Consider the following 15,000-nt stretch of genomic DNA (forward strand, 5'->3'; position numbering starts at 1 on the left):
TTAACAAGATCACAACTTACTAATGTGAGGAGGTCAAGTTACCAAAGGCCTCATTAATCGATTCGTTTCCATAATGACTCGTTTTATTGTGAAAGGGCTTACTCATAGTTCTGACCATTTATCAAGTCCCGCCCCTTTCAACCTAACCTGTCAATCATCCTGTTCTCACACAGTTTACAGTAAAATCATCAGATTTATGAAACTTCTACTGAAGTCTTGATTTTCAGAGCGATGTTTCCTGTGATTGTGTTTTTAAATTAGCACCTTTAGGCAACTCGCATGTTATCATGCTAACAGGCTGAGGCTAAAGCTAACAGGTCAGAGGTCAAGATGTATATGACTTAAGCCCAGCGTACACTTTACGATTGTTAAAAGGTCACTTTACGACTCAAACACACTCAACAGCACCGACAAGCTAACTAGCAGCTAAATCATAACAAAAAAAGGGACACATCAAACAGGCATGCCTGCTGTTGCCATGGTGATTTATGACATCATCTGTCACTTTTTGTCCAAGCACAATCAGCTCTGCTCTCACCGTCTGTGCGAGTGTGTGTGTGTCTGTGTGTGCTGTCGTACGAACAAAAACGCGCAAACATGCCAGAGAATCATCCGATTGGTCGAGAGCAGCTGATCCGCCCTGTGATTGGCCGTCGTGCCTCAAGTCTACACTGCACAACTAATGACTCGTGAAGTCAGGCCGACTTCAAAATGAGTCAAAGTCCAGGTCAACTGAAATCGTACGGTGTGCGCCGGGCGTTAATGTTTTAGAGTGATACTCATCATGATGTCGGACGTGTTGGCTTTAGAGTCAGGATTACATCGTGTCGCTGAACATGACTCACAGCCAGGAACAAGTTTTCACCAAAGTCAACAGTTGAAGCATCATTGTTAGCTTAGCTTACCTAGCTGTGGGTAGTAAAACCAGCTGACTAGAGTCTTCTTTTTATAGAAGCTCTAAGCCTGAGAACGGATACATGGCGTTTGTTTTTTTTAAATCTTGACTTATTTATTATTATATGTTCTCTGTGACAGCCAGTTATTTCAGTCGTCTTTTCGAGGTCTGAAAACATTAACTCGTTATCGAGGGAGAGCTTAGGACGCTTTGAGGCTTCGGTGCTTTTCAAGTGACAAAATCAACAAACCGGTTTTATTGTCTTCTTCCTGAAATAAAGGACTCATTTTTTCAAATGAAGTTTGATCATAAATCTGTTTTTATCACTGAAAACTGCAGAACAGAGATGAAAGGGTTAACAACATTAACAATCATGGATGTGGTTTCATGAACAGTCAGTCGTCCTGATCTTTGAAGGTCTGCAGAGATTTTTAAGACTGTTTTCTCGGTTCGTTTTCCTTCTTATTCCAGTCTCAGAGGTTTTTCAGAATAAAAGCTGATTGCATTTCAAGCAGCGAGCGACTGGTCGGTAAACGAGGTGGAGCGTTCAGCAGCCGAAGGAACGGATCGGGAGGTGGTGGAGACCAAAACCGGAGCTTAAAGGAGAACGATTATTAGACAGCTCTCCAACTCCTCATGTTTCTGTGTTGATGATCTGCTGCCCCCTAGTGGCAGGACATCAGTCACTGCAGCTTTAACTGAGATGTTTTTGTACCTGTTAATCACCAGCAGAGAAAAGGTTTTTGTTTATGTTGAATCTTTCTAAACTTTTATAAAAAACTGTTTGTATTATAAAGTTTGTACTAAAGCCTTGTTTGAATTTTTATGTTTGAGTTCGGACTCAAGAAAATTGTTGTCTTCAGTCTGATTTGCTGCACGAATTGTCTGAGCCAATCAGGTTTCAGCTCTGCTTTTATTCTTTAACATACAGTATGTCAAGTTTCATAACAATGTTTACATTAAAATATCTAAATTAATTAAAAATGGACTAAACCTGTGATTTATATTTTTTGTTGAGTACTTCCATTATCTCAAATATTTCCAACCGTTATCAAAGCCAGAGAAATCCTTAATCTTAGAGTTGTAACAGGACATGTCTTGTAGTGGTGCCCGCCATGAGAGAGCCGCCATTTTTAGCGTTGCCTTGGAAACACTGTATGTTAAGTCAAAGACCGCTACATAAGGAAGCGCGAGCTGCTACTGAAAGCTGCCCTCCTGTTGCTGTGTGTGTTTCCTCACGTCCAGGTTCAAGTGTTCCATGTCTATCCGGCTGCTCGCTGTCGTTCCCCTAAGCCCCTCCCCCCGAAAAAGTGATTGTCCAATCATAGCTCAGCAGCCTTTTGAAAGTCACAACAGGTTGGCTGAGGTGGGTTAGGTCTTTTATAAAATCAACATAAGCGTAAGTTAATCAAGATGAAACTGTTTTTATTGACTTTAACAGCTGCTAACATTAGCATATGAAGCTAACCAGCTAACTCCCATAGTAACAAGAGGTAGTGTTAGCTAACCAACGTCACAGTTTACGTTAAAAAAAATCCAAATAACACAAAACCAGAGCAGACACTGTTTGGGAGCTAGGAGAAGTAAGCTAACATCAAGTGATCAGGAGGGGGGGGGGGGTTACTCCTTGTTCATTATTCTGCACTTAGCTAGCTGCTGACGTTAACATGTGTGGCTAGCTAGCTTTCTCACAACAGTGATAGAAATGTTGTTGACGAATCAGTAAAAAATACGAATAACATCCACTGCTTGGTAGCCAAGATGCTAACGTATCATCCGTTTCTAGCATCTCTGTTGTGCGCTTTATTAGATCCTAATTATCAGAGTGAACATATTTTCAAACTTCCGAATTGTAAAACCATAAAACCAATTAATCTAGGTCGCTATTTGACCAGCAATTTACGTCAACGCTCCAGTCAAGACATTCAGACTTTCAGAAAAACAACGCGAACACACTGAAGTCAGAAGAACGATCGCCCAACGCGGAAACTTGGAGCGTCCGAGGAGCACCTGAATGCAGCGTATTAGACGAGGTTTATTTCATTGGCCTAATTAGCTACAAGCTTACTACTAATGTTAGAGGGGATTAATGGTCATGTTGGAGAACTCACATTTGGGACTGAAACTGCAGGATCTAAGATGCTAAGCTAACTTTAGCATCTCTTTTAAATCTATAGGGAGGATTAGATGTGAATAGTTGCAGCCAGAGTATTTTTCTTAAAGAGTCACATTTACAAAATAAAAAATATAAGCAGTTACAAAAATAGATTTTCAGTCAGCAGCCTCTGAATCAGTGAATCATGATTCTTGTCCCAGAGCGATGAAAGTTTCATGATTGTGTTCCTGAGTTGATTAAGATCGTCCTGGTCCTGGACTGATAATGATCCTGGTTCAAAGATTGATGATGATGATGATGATGATATAAAGTTTCGTCCTGGTCTCAGTCTGATGGGGTTCAGGACTTGGCATCGAGCATCTCCAGCAGCAGTTTGTGGAGGGGGACGCAGCGTTGGCGGTGCAGCCTCAGGAGGACCTCCACGGCTCGGCCCGCCGTCTGTCTGAGCAGGGGGAGACTCATCAGCATCCGGCCCGCCCGGTGCTGCTCCCTGCGGGACGCCTCGTACTCCTGCAGGGCCTCGTGGAGCTCGTCCTGGAACCTCTGCACCGAGTCCGGACAGTCCAACAGGTCCACATCTGACCGGCGGACAAAATGGAGGAACTGTCAGAGATGACGCACTTAAACACATTTGACTTTTTGACACTTATTTCTCGTGTTCTTCGGATGCAGAGATTTTCACTTTTATTATTTTTTCTTTCATTTCTGCATCTTTATAGACGGCAGAGACAGAGTGAACAGCAGACTCAATATGTGGCAAACAGAGGACATGAGACGGTCAAGTGAGGGACAAAAGGGAAGGTCAAGGTCAGCCTGTGGGTGTTTGTACCAGACACACACACACACACACACACACACACACACACACACACAGCTGAGCATCTTCCATTGTGTTGTGTATTGACGTTCACTCGGTTAATGGTCTGAGCAGACAGTTAACAGTTTATAGATCCAGAACGAGTCTATCGATACAGGGTTATTGATCCGAGGCTCAGACAGTGAGAAACCGACCAGACTTCAGCTGGAAGGACCCACCATCGTCCCAGCATGCACTGCTTCAACAGGAGTACTATTGATCGGCTGCTAACACAGCCGTGTTAGCATTGTTAGCATCATTGATTAATGAGGGCTGTGTTTAAATTAAGTTAATTAGAGAAGTGTAGATTCACTTCAGAGTTAGGTAACGGATTAAGTCCGAAATAGGAGGGGGAAATATTCCCCCCCCCCCGATTTAAAAAAGAGGAAGTCTCTTTGAGCTGATCAATACCGCGCTGCTTCATCTCCCAGGGTCTGATCAATATCAATAACAACTGCTCTGGGATCAATAAGTTCACTCCAACAGCCCCAAAACAAAGCCCCTCTGATTATTAATCAATACCTGTGTGTGTGTGTGTGTGTGTGTGTGTGTGTGTGTGTGTGTGTGTGTGTGTGTGTGTGTGTGTGTGTGTGTGTGTGCGTGTGTGTGTGTGTGTGTGTGTTTGTACCAGAGTTAGCGAGAGCCATGGCCTTGAGCGTCACCGCCTCCTCGGGGCTCAGGTGCATCCCCTGGTATTTGGCGGTCAGGTGCCGCAGTGCCTCGTACAGTTCGGCCAATCCAGCATCTCGACACTGAGCCTCATCCAGCCGCAGGTTCCCGGCAAACACAAGCTCCTCCCCCGCAGAGCACTGCGACCGGCAGGCCACGCCCACCAGCAGCGCCTCCATCCAACCGCTCTGCAACAGCGACATCTGGTCGACCAATGAGAGCCCGGAGAAGCCTGAGCGGCCGTGGAAAACGTAAAAATTAAAATGATGCAAAATGAAACTTATGACCGATGCAGAGCTGGATAAACACTGAAGCTTCAGCAGTTAACGGTACATATATATATTTGTGTTGATTTTTCTATCTCGTATTTGAAAATATGTTTAACTGTGTACCTGGGATCTGTTTGGCCCAGCCAATCAGGACCAGCAGCTCTCTGTTCAGGAGGTCACAGAGGGTCAGCAGGGTCCTCAGGCTGCTGTCATTGGTCGATTCGTCCTGATTGGCAGCCAGAGGGGCGGGGCTCTGTCAGCAGCAAATGGGAAATCACCTTGTTCCCTGAAGGAAAGTCAAAGGCAGGTATTTTATGTCATTAAAATATTAATTTAATGTTTGAATTGGAATGAGGACGCTTGAGTTTGAACTCACGGCTGCTGACGGGGTGGGGGTACGGGGTCTTTGAGTAAAAACTGAGTCCGGTCTCCGCCCGTCTCTTGTACTTCTGTCGTCCTCCTCTCACTCGATCCATACGAACACCTGGAGAGAGAGAGAGAGAGAGAGAGAGAGAGAGAGAGAGAGAGAGAGAGAGAGGGAGGGAGAGAGAGAGAGAGAGAGAGAGGAGAGAGAGAGAGAGGGAGAGAGAGAGAGAGAGAGAGAGAGAGAGGGAGAGAGAGAGGGAGAGAGAGAGAGAGAGAGAGAGAGAGAGAGAGAGGGAGAGAGAGAGAGAGAGAGAGAGAGAGAGAGAGAGAGAGAGAGAGAGAGGAGTCATTTCTTAAGTTCATTTTGTGTTTTTTTTTGGTTTTCTTTTTGGTGGTGAGGTTCAACAACACTGCAAAGGATCATGGGAAGTTTCACAAACAGAGCGACGAACAGATTGGACGTGACGTACCCTCCCTCATCATCCCGGCCTGGAGACATTTCCGGAAGCGACAGGCCTGACAGGCTTTCCTCCTCCTCTTGGTGATCTCACACTCGTTCATCACCGGACAGCTGTACTCGATGTTGCCTAGGTAACCAAGAACAGGAAATGTGTGAACCAAGGTCAGTGACATCATCTAAAGGCTGCACCTCTTCAGGACACGTAAATAAAACCAGAGAGAACAGCTCTCAGGTCAGCTCTCCAATCGTTAACTCCAGTAAGGAAGTCATAATCCCTAAAGTCCTGTAGTCCTGGTAGTGAACCCTGTGGTCCTCCAAGAGAGCAGCCGGGGGTCGAGTCCGCTGTTAAACCTCTTAAGTTTTAATAATCCTGAACATCAAATTAATTATGTCATCAGAGAGAAAAACTTCTCTCAGCTATAACTGACTTCTATGTTTACATGTTTCTTCAGTCTGTGTTGTTATTCATCATAAGGGGGCGGGGTTTGAACTCTGGATTTTGGTTGGGGGGGGGGGGGGGTCTTTGAGCAGCCTGGTGACGCTCACACTGTTTCATCGTGTCATGTTTAACAAGCTGATGTGTGCGCTCACAGCTTCACACACTAATCAATGCAGAGAGCGCCGCTGACATATTGATCACTTTTTGACGATTAATTCACTTATTGATCAGCGCTGACTGACGCGGCCCCGCTGCTCTCACCTTGGATGGTCCTCTTGAAGAAAGCCTTGCAGGCCTCGCAGGACGCCACGCCGTAGTGATACCCGGAAGCAAAGTCCCCGCACACCAGACAGAGCCTCTTCGGCCCGGCGGCGCCCAGTGACGTCAGGTAGTCCCCCCTCAGGATGGAGTCCACCTGCAGGGAGGAGACACTTCAGTTGGGGACTATTTTCAGAGGCGGAGGGATATATACACTCGGTGCTCTAGTGAGTGTTTATAATGACAGATCGTGTACCTGCACAGCAAACAAATCTGTCTGTGAAACGGAAAACCGCGTCGCAGCTTCGGACACCACAGCACCACCGAGAAGGCTTCCTCCACCGCTGGAGCTGGATCCTGTCGGGGAGTCGGGCTCTGGTGCTCCACATAGGAGGCCGTAGGAGCAAGAGGAGGAGGAGGAAGAGGAGGAGGAGGTGCGCCTGGGGAGGATGAAGGCCTGGTGTGAGGGGCTCTCCAGGGGAAAGGGGGGGCTGATGGGGGAGGAGTGGAGGAGGGAGGAGGCCGGAGAGGGAGCTTCATCAGTGGAGGAGGAGGAAGAGGAGGAGTCCAAGAGGCTGGAGAGGAAACAAGAGAGTGAGATTAATCAGTGTGTCTTTCAGAGGATTTGACCTCTTATAGAGCTGTGGAGCGGTACCAGATCCTGGTTCTGTTTGTTGTTCTGTTGCAGCAGCACACACGATATCAAATAGGTTGCTGAGTGTTGCTAATGTTAGCATTGCTAACAACACCAGCTCTGCAGGTGAACGTCCTCATGCCTTTGTTAAATGTGGTTACACATCGCTCTGGTTGATCTGCCAGTTTAACCTGACACAGACGACATATAAGCAAGCAGCAACCTCTGGTGTTGAAAATGAAGCCGATGCTGAAGTGTAAAAATCCTGCAGTTCCTGGAGTGTCCACTAGAGTCTGGCAGCAGAAGCACAGGAAGTCACATACACACCCATTCTAAAAAGCCTGTTTTTACAGCAGAGATGAACATGTTTACAGCCTGGTTCAAAAAACCAAATAGGTGTGATTAGCTCATGTCTGGATGGACACACACTGTACAGGGGGTGAATGTTTTGATGACTCATCAGTTTTGATTTGATGAAGGATAAGAGTTATTCACAATAAGGCGTGTAGCTGACCTGATTGACAGGTGGGCGCGGTGTAACGGTTTGTCAGGAGGTTTAAAACCCGCCTCAGCTCCAGCTCTCAGCCTGTCGTTAGGTTGACTGAAAGTTAGACTGAGACTCTTCAGATACTGCTGCTGAGTGTGGATAGCTGTAGACTGTTGAAATAAATATCTCTGGATTTGGAGGTGAAGATGAATTTGTTTTTTTGCGGGCACTGAGGAAAAGTCTGAACTTGATGGAAACACTTCTTTAAGTGCTGTAGAGCTTTAAAACAACATTACAGATTCAAAGTAATTGCATGAAGCAGCTTTTCAACAACAAAACAAAACAATGAAGAAATAATCTGAGAGAAGGAAGGTGAGAGTTGAGATGGTTAGGGGTTGTTGGCAATGTTTGAACTACATAATTGTCGTCACTACAGAGCGTTAAAAAGTTCTTAATAAATAATAAGAGACAGGAAGTTGTTGGGGTTTTTTTCTCACCGTTGTGGACTCAGGAAGTGATGATAGTTGTCCGTCAAACAAAAGTCCTTCAGCTCCATCCTGACCGGATCCAACAGCCAGAATCACAAAATTCCAAAACAATCTGATAAATCCAACAACAAGAAGATACAGTCAGTGATGCGTTCAAAGACTCAGCTCTCAGCATGTAAAAAATGGTTTCTGTGATGCTGCTTTAAGGTCTAATTAAAAAAAAGTGGGAGAAAGTTCCAGAGAAGTTTCCTGTTTGTGGGATGGATGCAGACGTGTGAGGCTCTGAGGTGTCTGCTGTGTTATTTATGGAGAGAGGAGGGAGGGGCTAGGCACAGAGGATCAGCCAATCAGCATGCAGCAATCATCATCAGGCTGAACGGGTGATTGACTTCTTCTTCTTCTTCTATCGTCTGTATTGATTGGGACAGTGACAGATGTAGGCCACGGCAGCCCCAGGCTCGTCTCTGCTCATGACAACCTGCAGCTTTAAAACATTTTATATGATCAATAAAAATCTGCAGACGGACCGAGTCCAAGTTCTCTCACAGCTAATTAAACGTTATAACCACATACTAATGGGTTCTAAATAACACTTCAACCTGCAGGACTGAATCAGGCTGCAATGGCTGCAATGAAATCCATTAGGGCCATTTGCACCAAAAGAAGTTGGGCTCAGGTTGTTATGACAGAGAGGGTCCCTAAAGAGAGAGACCTTTGAGGATTGTTTGAACCACATTACATCACTTCCTTCAAAGCTGTCAGACTCCATTGATAAAAACATTTTACCTCTCAGGACACACAAGTTCTTCGTCTTCTGCAGGGACGATTCTAGAGTCTGTCGGGGCCCTGGGAAAAAATTAATTGGGGGGCCTCCCAACTGGCGTGCATCACCATCATGTCTGCCAGAGTCCCGACGCTCTTCCTCTTTTTTTTTTCTCCTATAGACGGATAATTCCTCTTCATTTTTCTTTATGGACAAACTTTGGTTTTCACTGTAATAATGTTTGCACTGCTCAGCAGGGCGAGGAGAGTGAGAGCTGACAGAATTAAAGGTCGTTGCAAAATTTGTACATTTTGGGCCACTGCTTTGGTTTAAAGTTTTTCAGCCCTCATGGGCCCCCTCGCTGGTCTGGGGGCCCCAAGCAGTTGCCTGCCTCGCATGTTGACAAGCAGCACCTCTCGTCTTCTGCTGCTTTAATCTCCAAAGCCCCCCCGTGTCCATCTAGTGTTTTTTTTTACGGGCAGAAAAGTGCTGACTGTGCAATCATGAAGCGTTAAGAGTAGAGTAAAAGTGCTGCACGTCCGTCCTGTCTCCATGACAACAGTCTGATGACGACGGCCGCTGTATGAGCAACACGGCTCTGTTACTTTTTACTGCATGTTTTATATTTCAGATCGTTTATTTCCCCATCAGACATGTGGCTGCAGGAGCTGGGGATCGGACCCCCGACCTTCTGGTTGAGAGACGGGCGCCAGTGGCGGTTCTAGACCACTTTTACTGAGGGGGCCAAACTGGGGCCAGTTGTTTTGTCAGAGGGGAACATTAAACCCAGGTGAAAAATAGACAAAGATGATCGCTTTAAAAAACACATCATTAAATACCATGATTTATATTTGTTTCAGTATTTAATACTAGATTGTGAGTCCGGTTGTTGAGTCAAACACTAGGGGGGCTCTTCCTTTTGGAGGGGTGGACACAGGGGGATCAAGCTCAGTGTTACAGGGGCACTGGCCCCTGTTGGCCCCTGCCTAGAACCACCCATGCTGGGCGCTGCAATTTTTCTCCAGGCGGCCGCTTTCTGCTGGGAACGCTCTCTAATCGTTGAAAGCACTTGAAAAAAGTAAAGTAAAGAGTGTTGCATTGTGGGTAAGCAGTGTCCATAAAGACTAAAAACATCATCATGTTAATTTAATTCACCTCGACACACAGATTTCTCAGGTGTGAACAGAGGAAGTATCAGCATGGTCTGACGGAGTAGAAGGAGGGGGGGGGGATTAACACACACCTGGAGGATGCTGAAGCAGCGTTTTCAGACAGGAAGATGTAACACACACGCACACACACACACTCGCTCCGTCCTAATCTGACGCTCAGACGCTCAGATCAGTCTCACCTACATCTGCTGTTTCATAAGAGCTGAATAATTCGGCCTGTCTGAAAGCGTGTTTCCTTCATGCCCCTCCTCTGTCAGTGAAGCAGAGAAATGATCCTCGAGCGCAGTGAGTAAAAATATCCTGAGATAAACGGAGTAAATCTGGATCCACTCTGTGAAATCCCTCTGAGAGCCTGACGGCGCTCACACAGCTGACACATTCACCTCCGTCAGATGTGGGTCACAGCTGCTGCTGCATGGGGCCAACGATGTCGCTTCACCTCACAGCTACTCAGATCTCTGCAGGACCTCCATGTGAAACCCCCAAACCTTATTCAAGCTTTACACTCAACACTGTTTATGTGAAGAAAAGTCTGGAGCCTGAGATCAAAGAGGGATACACTAATCAAAGTGATCATCAATGATGTATTTGCACACTTGGGTAAAAAGTTAACTCCTGTTTACGGCTTTGCTCAATTTGTGGATGAATCATCTTCAGCAATTATTTAAACAAAAGCACTTTCTTTCCTTTTCACAATCTCAGTCAAGCAGCAAAGTCTAAAACTGAAGCCATCAATGTGGCAGTGCAAAAAACTGCAGTTCCTCCAGTGTCCACTAGAGTCTGTCTCCTGCAGTGAGTCAGTCCCCATAGAGCATGTTTACATCCTGGTACTAAAACAGTTCGTGTCTCTAGAGCTCATTTCTCTCTTCGACTGTACGGGCTGAATGTTTATACAACTCACATGTTTACATTATATTAATCTTTAAAGGGATGTAGAATTAGGAGAAAATAATCTGTCTTTTTGTGTTCTGACTTATTTAGAAATAAAAACTTTATAACCACAAACTAAGTGTTTTAACTAGGGCTGGGAAATGATTAAAAGTATTAATCGCGTTAATCGCATGAGTTCCTGTGATTAATCACGATTAATCGCATTGTTATACGCAAAATCCAATAATGAATTCAAAAGTAGTGTATAGCGCACTTTTATTGTAAATGTACTTCTCAACTTAAACAATGTAATAAATACAAAACTAAAGCTTATTGCATTGGTTGCAGTGTGGACACAGAGTGGTGTGGGTCTCCTCTCTGACTGCAGCTGGGTCTGCTGCTCGAGGCTACACTGACAGCCTGTGATGCTTTAGGAAGGGGGAGGGGCTAACGGCAGCACCCGCTGCTCGTTGAGTAACTGCAGAGCAATACGTGCTTTCACGTCAGTTTCTAACACCAGAAAAGTCTCCAATAACACCAGAAAAAGTCGCTAGATTTGTCGCTAGTAGCTGTTGACAAAAAAAGTCGCCAAGCGGGTTTGGAAAGTTGCCAGATTTAGCGAGAAAGTCGCCAAGTTGGCAACACTGTGAGCGCCGCAGCAGACATGCGCAGCAGACATGCGCAGCAGTAAGCAACATACGAGGCTCGCTCACGATGGAATTTTATAAAATAAAAGCCAGTGAGCAACAGACTTTTACAATAAGAAAATAAATCATAAAAACTGCGTTAATGTGAGATAAAATAATTGTTAGAATGAGTTAACGCGAAACTAACGAGTTAACGCGAAACTAACGAGTTAACGTGAAACTAACGAGTTAACGTGCCCAGCCCTAATTTTAACATTCATAACTTTTGGTGTTTTTTGTTTCATCAAAATCTGGAAGTAAATACGATGTGTGTGTGTGTGTGTGTGTGTGTGTGTGTGTGTGTGTGTGTGTGTGTGTGTGTGTGTGTGTGTGTGTAGTGTGTGTAGTGTGTGTGTGTGTGTGTGTGTGTGTGTCTGTGTGTAGTGTGTATAGTGTGTGTGTGTGTGTGTGTGTGTGTGTAGTGTGTGTGTCTGTGTGTAGTGTGTATAGTGTGTGTCTGTGTGTGTGTGTGTGTGTGTGTGTGTGTGTGTGTGTGTGTGTGTGTGTGTGTGTCTGTGTGTAGTGTGTATAGTGTGTGTGTGTGTGTGTGTGTGTGTGTGTGTGTGTGTGTCTGTGTGTAGTGTGTATAGTGTGTGTGTGTGTGTGTGTGTGTGTGTGTGTAGTGTATTGCAGTGAAAGCTGATATTCTGCTGGTTCACAGTTTCAGCCTCAGTACTGGATGAAGCTCTGTAATCCCTTTAATGCTGCCTGAGGATGAACGTGTGTGTGTGTGTGTGTGTGTGTGCTGTACAGATTGGCCTACAATATAAAGTGGCTTACAGGTCTGGATCCACATAAACAGAACAGGCATTAAGGTTATGGATCCAGGTGGAGGATTAGAGTCTTCACCTGAAATGACTCTGCAACAACAAACTCTCACTGCACAATGCTAGCTGGTTAGCAACATGCTAACCTTAAAATCTGTCTAAAAATTAACATCCAGACATCTGGTGACAAAAGTTCCCGCTGTTCTCAAACAGAGAACCTGCTGCTCGCCCGTCTCACTGTTCACCAAATAAAGACCAAACAGACGAAAAGTGATAAAGTGAAAAGATAAAAGTGTGCAAATATATTTCCATTTTTTTGTCATACAAACAACAAAGATAAAAAAAGTGAATCATTAAACATAAAAAAAGAACATTAAAAAAAAAACACACCAGAGACTGAAATTCAAACAATGTACAAAATGTCCCGTGTGAAGGCGGGAGGCAGATCTCTGGCAGATACAGTGCATGTTATGTTAAACATCAAACCTTCTTCATGTTGTGTTCAGCACGTTAACTACATCAGAAAGTTAATTAAAAAAACACAATGAAACACTCTGGGACAGGCGGTAACAGCTGCATCTGTTTGGTGACAGCGAGGATTACTGAGACTGTGGGGGGGGGGGGACAAGAACAAACATGTCAGTAAAAGGAAAACGGTGTGTTCATGTGATGTTGGAAGGACTGAATTTGAGTTTTGAGTTTGGAAAATTCAAGTGGTGTGGAGGATTTATATTTTACACCAAATGCTATTTAACCTTTTCAATATTTAAGACACGCCCCCACACGGCCGTTTTGGACACCCCTCTGTTTGTCAGATATGAGAGCAGTTATCAGGTCAACAGGTGTTGCAGCGATGGAAGCGGTCAAGAGAAGTGGTTCAGATAGAAGTGATTGTACCCGACCTAAAAAGCCTCTGCATGTTTCTAATAAGCTCCACGAGCAGAAACGTGCTCAAACTAGGATCAATATTGGAGATGCTTTTGAAAAATGGAGAGAGGTTAGAACACAGAAAGGTTTACAGACCCATGCAGAGCTGGATAAACACTGAAGCTTCAGAGTCCACCACATGGTGACCTGAGTGAGCATCCACTCTAGAGAGGAGGGGGGGGGGCAGCTCTCTATGATGTTTAGAATGTAGACTGCAGTACCCATTTTAACCACTAGGGGTCGGAGTTACAAACTGCTCCTTTAAAAGCAGAATGATGATCCTGAAACTCTTCAACTTCCACTCCCAAGCTAACCCTTCCTAGCTTGTTAATTAGCCAGTGAGCTAACAACTGACCAGCTAACAAACGTTTTAAGGATAAATTGAACGAATGAAACGCTTTACTTAGCAAATTGAATTTCAGTTAGATGTCCATGCATGAATGACCTAGCATTATTTGTGCTAACAGCTACTGAGTAAGCTAACTAAAGCTATGTTTAGGTAGCTCATAGCTCAATATATTTTCCCTTGTTGTTAATAAATGGAAATTACATTTTAGCATTTTGTCGTTTCTAGATACGAATAAAAGGATGATGTCTGCTTTGAAGCTAACGTAAAAAAACGTCACGTTAGCTTAACTTTTTCTGTTGTATGCAATGGGACAACTACAAACACTGACAGAAATCTTTGGTGTAACATGTGGAATGGAATTGTCAAAAAACAAAAAATCTATAATAGACCTCAACAGTGAGCGCACACTTTTTCGGTGGGTCCTGTTCCGGTAGTAAATTTCCCCGTTCAAATCCTCCGTTGACATTTCATAAAAATCCTTACATCAACAGATTGAAGCCTGTAACCATGACAACCAGCTACCCCAATAATCGTGACTATAGTACTTTGATTTGGCGCAAAAACATTTAAAAAAATGGAAAGGTACAAGACTGTGTACATAATTTACGTCCGGAGTCAATACAACTACACATCCCACAATCCATTGCAAATGATACCGCTTCTTCTTAAGTATAACTTAAGTCGTTGTCATCGTGTTTATTCTGTTCAAACAAAGTGTTGTTCTGTTGTTGAATTTATAAATTACATTCACTGCGGCATGACGAAGTTATTCATACATTTACTGTTAGCTAACTAACTAGCTAGCCTGCTAGCGAAACTATGCGTTTGCGTTTGGCAAGGAAACATCGCCATGGTAACAGCGAGCTCCACCAGAGTCCTCGCTGTGATTATGATCGTGGGTAGTGGGTCGTCGCTCAGGTCGCTCGTGGTCAGTCTACCTGTGATGACATCACGGCTAATAATCCAATCAGCTATGGAGACAATGAACGCGATTTTTACGTCAGGAACCAAACTGTTCGCTCTTCGGCCCATTTGATCAGTTTTTATTTCTTCTAATTGTCTTGAAGTGTTTTTAGCTTGGGAGCTTCTCCTTCAGTAATCCAGAGTGACGGTTTAGACTGAGATAAATAAATCCATGTTAAGGTTACCGCAGCTCAGTGTGTCTCTGCGGGTCCGTTTGTTAGTTTCACAAAAACAAAAACACACGCACAAATCTTTCAAAACTTCACACCACCTACGAGACTTTAAATACGATAAACATCCTGATGCGGTCGTCGTGGAGGAGACTCATAAGAAGAACTTTGGCAAAAAACCTGATCCCCAAACGGGAGGCTACTTCAACTTCTGGGCCAAACAGGGCTGGACTGGTTTAGACTGAGAAGAGAACACGTGATATGATCCTCCTGGTTCAGTTTGGTCACCATGAAGACTCTAGGATTGGACCCGGGTCAACAACACTTTTATGTAAAAGAGTTAAACACACTAAGCGCTCTTTTAATGATTTTAATCTGGTGAAAACTTTGCAGCAT

The 15,000-nt window shown here is 44.4% G+C and overlaps 3 protein-coding genes across 3 annotated transcripts in view; 1 reads left to right on the top strand and 2 right to left on the bottom strand.

Annotated features, from left to right (window-relative positions):
- Positions 1-1,895, top strand: part of shkbp1 (SH3KBP1 binding protein 1) — a 13,431-nt gene extending 11,536 nt beyond the window's left edge. Inside the window, exon 17 of the mRNA XM_065960644.1 lies at positions 1-1,895. This exon is cut by the window's left edge and continues 949 nt beyond it. The gene's annotated coding sequence lies outside the window, so the exon portion shown is untranslated.
- esrrd (estrogen-related receptor delta) lies at positions 1,746-10,809 on the bottom strand. The gene is given in 9 exon segments (XM_020658359.3): positions 1,746-3,589; positions 4,496-4,768; positions 4,929-5,055; positions 5,057-5,091; positions 5,182-5,289; positions 5,642-5,758; positions 6,332-6,485; positions 6,585-6,903; positions 7,947-10,809. Coding segments are annotated over 9 exon segments (1,431 nt in total). The 5' UTR covers positions 8,006-10,809; the 3' UTR covers positions 1,746-3,350.
- Positions 10,810-12,469: 1,660 nt separating this feature from the next.
- The window catches only part of LOC109979746 (latent-transforming growth factor beta-binding protein 4), a 38,210-nt gene continuing 35,679 nt past the window's right edge, over positions 12,470-15,000 (bottom strand). The window contains 1 exon segment of the mRNA XM_065960556.1: positions 12,470-15,000. This exon segment is cut by the window's right edge and continues 619 nt beyond it. The gene's annotated coding sequence lies outside the window, so the exon portion shown is untranslated.

The sequence above is a fragment of the Labrus bergylta genome, chromosome 11 (genome assembly GCF_963930695.1).
Source record: "Labrus bergylta chromosome 11, fLabBer1.1, whole genome shotgun sequence".
NCBI classification, from domain to species: domain Eukaryota; kingdom Metazoa; phylum Chordata; class Actinopteri; order Labriformes; family Labridae; genus Labrus; species Labrus bergylta.